Here is an 8,409-nt window from a genome sequence, read left to right as displayed (position 1 = left end):
TCTTATTTAGTTGTAGTCTTGTTTTCGTCATGAAAATAGGTCATTAACAAATATTTATTGTCTTAGTTATTCATTAGAATTATTAGAATACACATACACACGAGCAGCAGGGAATTAGTGCGTTAGGTAGCAGCGCTGTGTGTGACTTATGCACTGATTAGCTTATTGATTTAGTTTCAGCACTGCGGTAGTGGACAGCTCCTGTTAAGAGCTTCTTAGAGAGTGATCTTAAGAGCGATCCTAAGAAGGGCATTAAGAACTAATCTGGGAAACACTCTTATTTTCGCAACCCTTCTTAGCTAAGACGTTCTTAACTGTGCTCTTAAGTCTTAAGATCGATCTTTACTGGGAAACGCAGCCAATGACAACACTTTCACAGTCAGCAGTTCATTTTATTTCCACTGGGGGTCCACACCTTGCAGGCTCACAAAAGGGCGTGTCTCTGACAACCAATCACATCTGTTAAAAGAATGCATTATACCTAGCAACAGGGTCAACCATACCTCCTTACTACGGTTAGAATTTCTGTCCCTTCCTTGCTCAGAGTTGCTCTGAGAGCTTTCCTAAATCACCACTAAGCTAGGACTCCTTACTAAAAGTTTTTAGGCTAAGTACTCTGACAGTATTCTCAGAATGTCTGTGAATACGGCCCCTGGTGTTGGGAATGTGGAGGCTAACAGTTTTGACCGTGTTGTGGAAGCATGTTGAAAAGCTTGACGGTTGTAGCGTGTTAAAACTGAATTGCTGAATGGAATAATGGTATGGACAATGCTGTCACCCTTCTATGTTTTGGTGGGCATATATATAAATATATATATATGTGTGTGTGTATATATATATATATACTTGTATACATATACACACACATATATATATATATATATATATATACATATATGTATTGTTTTGAGAATAAATGGATCACCAAATCCAAAGAGATAAAACGCACTGGACATTGGTTTATTGTTAGCCCAGAGCATGTGGCCGGAACAAGTTCACCCATTCGCACCTGGGTGGCTTGTTTAGACATTTTGTTTTGTTAAAAAGTCACTACAACATCAGACTTGGCTCTAACTTGTTGAGGCATGGACACAGGACCTCTGGGGGTATCCTGTGCTAGTAGTGGATCCTTTGAGTCCTGTGGCTTATGAGGTGCAGCACATCCCACAGATGCTCAATCAGACTGTGATCTGGGGAATTTGGATGCCTTGACCTCTAAGTTGCGTGCCTCAAGCCATTCTTGAGCAGTTTTTGCAGTGTGACATGGTGCATTACCCTGCTGGGAGGGTCACTGTCATCAGTGAGTTGTGATGCCATGAGGGGGTGTACTTGGTCTGTGGTGTTTTGGTGAGTGGAGTGTGTTTACTGTGTTCAGGTCAAATTTCACCAGTTTCAAGTTAAAATATGTCATAAATATTATCTAGTTTTTATTGGAACAGGGCTTTAAAATAGCTATGTACACACAACAAAACCAGTAGTTAGCATTTTATTAGAGTTTGGAGGTCTTCAAAGAAGTTGCTACATCTGTGGTGTTTCAATCATATCTGACTCAGCAGAGAATAGTAAAATGTCTACGAGCTTCTATGGGTTAAGTTTTACTCTAACTTTAGTTTGGATTTAATCCACAAAACTGCCAACACTGTTTTACTGCTGCATGCCATATTATTAAAAACCAATATTCACTGTGGGTCAGATTGTTTTTTTAAAGATATTTTTTAGGGCATTTTGCCTTTAATGGACAGGACAGGTAAGTTTTGAAAGGGGGAGAGAGAGAGACGGGGGATGACATGCAGCAAAGGGCCACAGACTGGACTCAAACCCAGGCCGCTTGCGGCAACAGCCTTGTACATGGGGCGCCTGCTCTACCCACTAAGCTACCGACGCCCCGAATGTGGGTCATTGACCTTATTTTTGGCTTATTTTAACAGCTAGCAAAATGTGGCCTTTGGACCACAAAAAACTAAATGTAGATTTTGTAGTTATTAATAGGTAACAAGTTCTTATGAGGTAAAACTCCATATTAGGTTTTTGAGTGTAAAAATGGTCAAATTCGACTTGCTAACACAAGAGGAAAGAGACTTTCTAGCACAATACGAGGGTAAAGTGGCATCCATATGAATGCCAGTACCAAAGTTTCCCAGCGAAATATTACATTATAACGAGATGATCAAAATTATTCACTTCACCTGTCAATGGTTTTAATGTTTTGGCCGATCGGTTTATAACCACTTGATTTTTCTCAGTCAGACTGGTGAAGCCTGGAGAGTTATTTATCCACTGAATATACACAAGTATTTTTCCTAACACCATCACTCTATGAGACATATCTACCTGTGTGCTTCCTGTGTTGTCTTTTATTCCATGTGACCTGTTATTAATCTCCTGTAACAAAGACTACTTTCACTTTTTAATCCTGTATGTATATACTGTATAACATTGTATATTTGTTTCTTCAGGCTATCTGGCTTGCGTCAGCAGTGGAAGGTGGTGTACAGCTGAGTCACACTAGTCCAGATGGAGACCAGGGTTATCCTGGGGAGGTTCAGGTCTCTGTCTCCTACACCCTACAGGTAAGCACACCTACTCATAACTTCACACCTTTGAAGCTGCTCACACTTGAAGCATCGAAAAAAAAAAATTCTGTTCATCAACTGAGATTTGCCTTTGGCTGGTATGATCTGACTGACGTGAGTGCTGTACCACCTGTTGGTCAGCACAGAGCTCTGGAAACCAAACAGCTTTCGGTAAAACTAAACAACCTTGGATGTAAAAGGTCACAAATTTGATAGATCATTAGAGTCATTACAGTATTTGTCATAAAATTAGGAAGAGGACTTTTTGACTTGGTTGTTAGTTGTTCCACTGAATTTCAAAAACGTTGTCAGATCCAGATTTTTGCTGGTTCTAGGGCTGTAGCTTGAACTACAGATTGCAACTCTGTATTTTCATATGCCCGGCACCATGGAAACTCCATCAAACTTCTATCACTGTGTTGCCTGTGTCTCTCCAAAAATGTCTTAGAATCATATTTTAGTGCACTGTTTGGCTATAATACAAGCATTTGTGAACAAGAAGGGGGCACCAAACTGTTTCTTGTATTGTGATCACAGAGGCTGAAAATACTAACATCAAACGGTAAAACTAAGCAGCGCTGATCAAATATGAACCAAGATTCTGTTGCTGCATTTCCTTTTTCTCATCTTAAATGTTTTCAGAAACATATGCTAGCTTCCTTTGTAACATTAATTCAAGATTGATACCAGCTGACCGCCATATTGTTTTCTGTGTGAAAAAGGCAAAGCTGCTTTACTTCACCCACTAGTGGGAGCTATTCTTGGTCAGATGCGGTGCAGTACATTGTGGTAGTTGCATAGGTTTTCTACCTCTTGAGCAAAAGCAAATACCACAGCCCTTTTCTCTGTTTTCTCTGGTCATGTAACAACAATTTCAAAAGCATGTGTGTCTTTCTACTGCATAGTCAGCCTCATTTTATGAGAAGAGCATCTTTCCAGCAGTGAAGTACTTCTTTAGTACTTAAAAATCCAGTTTTGCAGATCAGACATTGAAATGATTTTGCATGTAGACAAATGTTTTTTCAGAGGCCAGTTCAGTAACATTGGAGTTGTGTTTGCAGGGGGAAACACTAACTGTTGAATACCAAGCGCGGTCTACCAAAACCACCCCTATCAACCTCACCAATCACTCCTACTTCAACCTGAATGGACAGGTAAGGCCACATGATCAGCCGTATGATCATCCACTATGTCAGTGACAGAGAAATGTGAAGAAGGACCACAGTCAATTCTAAAAATGTTTACTGTAGAATGAAGGAGACTGAAGCTAGAGGAAGGCAATACTAAAGGAGGACAAGCTGAGAAAGACAGATTAGGTTAGTAGTTAGTTCATATTTATTCATTCAGGAAATCTCATTGAGATCAGGTTCTCTTTTGAAAGAGAGACCAGAGAACAAGTGATACGCACACAAGATCACAACTAGACACTCACACAAAACCACACATATAGCCACACTAATTAAAACAACCACAAATATTATTAGAAATATAGGATAGTCCCTCAGAGGACTGAGTGTCTCTAACTTCCTGCTGTGTTGCCTGTTTAACCTGTAGTGAGGTGCTCATTACCAGAAAGCAGTATAAGTATTATAGTAGAGTATGAGGACCTTTTAAAACCATCCTCACCTGTTATCTGGTGTCATGGTTATCAGCTCTGAACTCAAGGATGTTCAACATCTCAGCAACTTAGGTCATCTTATAAATGAAGACAGAGTTATGCTGTTGCCTTCTAGATAAGGGGTGTCAAAATACAGCCTGCAGGCAAGAACTGGCCTGCCAAAGGGTCCAGTTTGGCCCACTGGATGACTTTGCACACTGATGCACTTGTGAAGGCGAAGAGGTGCCAGGTTTCAGGAGCAAAAAGCTGAAAAAAACCCTATGAATACTTCAATCAATCAATCAATTTTATTTATAAAGCCCAGTATCACAAATCACAATTTGCCTCACAGGGCTTTACAGCATATGACATCCCCCTGTCCTTAGGACCCTCGCAGTGGATAAGGAAAAACTCCCCCAAAAAAAACCTTTAACGGGGAAAAAAAACGGTAGAAACCTCAGGAAGAGCAACTGAGGAGGGATCCCTCTTCCAGGACGGACAGACGTGCAATAGATGTCGTACAGAACAGATCAGCATAATAAATTAACAGTAATCCGTATGACACAATGAGACAGAAAGAGAGACAGAGAGAGACAGAGAGAGTTTATATATGTTGCTTGGCAACCAAGAAGAGAGTCATGTTTTACAAGAGCTCCTTGATTATTTGATCTGTTTGTTGTTTAAAACAAAGTGAAATGCCTATTTTTTAAACTTATTTGCTGTAAGAAGAAGGGAGAAGACAAATACAGCTTCAGAAGAACAACAATTCACCAGAAAATCCATCAAAAACAAAGACAAACAAGGATTACAGTGGACAACAGTTACCACAAGAGCAGATACAAAGGCAGGAGGAGGAGGATGCTAGCCCTGCTAGGCAGTGATCGACATCTAAGGTACTGAAGAGCACCCATCCACTTTTAAATGGAGACAATGTATCTGTAACAAAAACGTTAAGAGGAACTGGAAATCCTGAAAATTCATTTTTTTGCCACACATTTCTGATCAGTCTAATCAGTTAGCTAAGTTGAGCTAACATTAGCATTGGCAGTTAACAGTAAGGATTCCATTAACACTTGGGACAAGCATTATCAGTTACTTCATTCAAACAAGGCTCAGTGAGAACCAATCAAGAAGCTAGAAGTAATCTGACCAATCAGAGTGCTGTATACAAACAGCCCCACCAGCATGAGCCAATCAGAGACACTCCCCCACTGCTCAACTGTGAGTAACTACCACCCAATCCACTACCCTCCTGAGATAAAAAATGAATCTCAGAGAAAAGAGTTTAAACAGAAGCTGATGGAAGAAAAACCTGAGACTCTGTTTGCTGATCTTTATAAAAATGGAGAGGTCAGCAACCTAATATTTTATTCTGGACACCCCAGTGCATGGCACAGTGCCATCATTCTACATCACCCCTCTGCAGAAAGAAAAGGCATCTGTAATGGATGGAAGCTGCAGATTAAAGAGAGTGAGGACCCAGATACAGTGATGACAACTATCAACATCTACAAAACTGGGAAGATTATGGTACAAGGCAACTTAAAGAACTTCCAGTATGAATTTCAAACCTTGAAAACATTAGCAGGAGCACAGAAAGAAAAACCTGGCCCTGCTGTCATTCTTCCTCTAGATCTCCCACAGACAGTGTCATCACCTCCCTCACCAACACACAGCAGCCTAGCAGAGGACCTGACCTGCAGGACCCCCGCTCTCATACATACCACCATGATTGAAATGAGAGATAAGCTTGCACATATGGAAAGTGAACTAGTGCAACTTCAGGAAATTTCCCTCCAGACAAACTCTCTTAGAGAATTGAACAAAGCCATCCACCTGCAACTGTCAACAATGAAGTCACAATATGAACAGACCCAGACCCAGCTAAAAGAACTGCAAGATGACAGAGACACATGCAGGAAAGAGTTGGCCATACTAAACAAACTGCTGAGAGAAATACAGCAAGAGAACACTAACAACAAGAAAGAGATATTTTTACTGGCTGAGAAGCTAAGAGAGAAAGAGGCGACAATTAACAGTCTCAACGAGCAGCTACAACATCCTACTACCCCAAACCCACACCCCGATGAACCACAAACTCTCACCAATCCACCGGCTGCCTCTCCTGACCTGAAGCAACCACCAGAAACACAGACAAACCTCAGTTCACCCAGCGAGCAGCAACACCCATCAGAGCAATCGTCACCTCCCCTTGATCAGCAAAATTCGGACATTGTTCTTCTTATAGACTCTAATGGGAAATTCTTGGATGAAAAAAGGCTGTTCCCAAATCACAGCGTGACCAAACTCAGGTGTCCCACCACTAACAAAGCCCTTGACCTGCTATCCGAACAACATCTTGGCAGCCCGAGCCACATCATAATCCATACAGGAACCAATGATTTGAGAGCCCAGCAGGAACGGGTTGCAACATCACTAAGAGCAGTGATTAATAAGGCCAGCAACACTTTTCCAAACACAAAGATTGTCATGTCCACTCTGCTCCCACGAAAAGACTTCCATCCTAAAACAATTTTAGGAATTAACGCCAGTATATCAAGAGACTGTGCTCTCAAACCTAATGTATATCTGGCCCATCACCCAAACATCAGTGTGGACAGCCTCTATGACCAAGTACACCTCAAAAAGGAAAACATTTCTGTCTTTGCCAAAACACTGAAAGATGCTGCGCTGGGTCGCATCCCCACATCAGGCCACCAAAACAACAGAGAGAACAGAACACAGATGGCACCGACCAGGACACAAGGACCAGCACACCGGAGACAAGAAAGGAGAGGTCCACCAAGACCACCACACCAGAACCCACAACACCGCCCTTCACACCACCCAGGACATGGAACAACTGGAGAGCCCCAGAGCACCACCAAGGAACTCACCCCAGACCCCCACCCCTACTCAACCCCCAAGTACCACCACCACGACCACTGCCATACCCACCCCCACTTCTAATCCCACGTTCATGCCCACCTCACCTTGGCCCCTCACCCCCTCCCAGGAGTGACACCAATGTCACTGCACGACCTCCACAAACATGGCAGCAAGACCTCCACCCACCAGCACCATCACAGACTCACAGGAGAAGCTATGCTGAAGCCCTCACTGGTCCTCCAAGCTCCCATGACATGATGGACATCAGACAAATGCTTACACTCAGCTGCACTCGCCTTACAGGCCAGGGGCCGTGGTGAACCCACACACCCACACCCACACACACACAAAATATATTACTATTACTATATGTTATTGTTATAAGCTACTGTTAAATTTTATTTTTTATTTCTTTATTTTTATTTCTCTGTTTACGAATTCTATTAACCGATCAATATTCACTAATATCAATGCAACTATATGTTATTAATACTGTTTACCTAAACCAATTCTATACATAAAATAATTTATTAATCCATAGTCAAAAAAAAAAAAAAAAGAGAGAGAGAGAAAGAAAAGAAAGCATTTTCACTTCGTATAAAAACAACAACTAATTCAATAATTAACACTGTAGCATGACACGATATTAATCCTTTGTCATCAGCCAATGGAACATCCAAGGGTTGAGATCATCAGCTTTTGGACTTAAAAGTAATAACTCCAAGTTTACTGATGAGCTCAAACACTCGGACATTATCATTTTAATGGAGACGTGGGACAGAGGAGACTTACCCACCGGCTGTCCTCCAGGCTATGGGGAGTTGACAGTCAATTCAAGAAAGCTTCCTGGAGTAACACAAGGAAGGAGCTCAGGGGGAATACTTATCTGGTTTAAAGCTGAATATACAAATTCTATTGAACTTGTTAAAGAAGGTGAAAATTATGTATGGCTTAAGTAAAGAAAGACCTGACCTCCAACACTCAAAACATCTATCTTTGTGCAATCTATATCCCTCCAGCTGAATCTCCCTACTTTAATGATCAAACCTTTACTGATCTAGAAGGTGACATCAATCATTTTCAAACTCAAGGAAATGTCCTAATTATAGGTGATATGAATGCACACACAGCAGAAGAAACAGATAGTATAAGTACAAAGGGAGACAGATACACGAATAACAAAACTAACACCTGTCTAACTCTTCCCCTGAGGAATAATTATGATAAAATGACAAACAAAAATGGGAAAGAACTACTGCAGCTCTGCCAGGCCCTCAGTCTGTACATAGTCAATGGTCGGGTAAGAGGGGACTCCCTTGGCCGTTACACCTACAGTTCTTCTCTTGGCAG

General features: G+C 41.4%; 2 protein-coding genes across 4 annotated transcripts in view; one reads left to right on the top strand and one right to left on the bottom strand.

The window, feature by feature from the left end:
• borcs7 (BLOC-1 related complex subunit 7) overlaps positions 1-8,409 on the bottom strand; it is a 1,032,483-nt gene that overhangs the window by 260,035 nt on the left and 764,039 nt on the right. The gene's annotated exons all lie outside the window — the stretch shown is intronic.
• Positions 1-8,409, top strand: part of galm (galactose mutarotase) — a 42,935-nt gene that overhangs the window by 11,706 nt on the left and 22,820 nt on the right. For both annotated transcript variants that reach the window (XM_050070730.1, XM_050070731.1), the window contains exons 4-5: positions 2,457-2,570; positions 3,635-3,727. In XM_050070730.1, coding sequence (XP_049926687.1) covers positions 2,457-2,570; positions 3,635-3,727 — 207 coding nt within the window. The remainder of the gene's footprint in view (positions 1-2,456; positions 2,571-3,634; positions 3,728-8,409) is intronic.

The sequence above is a fragment of the Epinephelus moara genome, chromosome 19, assembly GCF_006386435.1.
Source record: "Epinephelus moara isolate mb chromosome 19, YSFRI_EMoa_1.0, whole genome shotgun sequence".
NCBI lineage: Eukaryota > Metazoa > Chordata > Actinopteri > Perciformes > Serranidae > Epinephelus > Epinephelus moara.
This window is presented reverse-complemented; position numbering and strand designations above follow the sequence as displayed.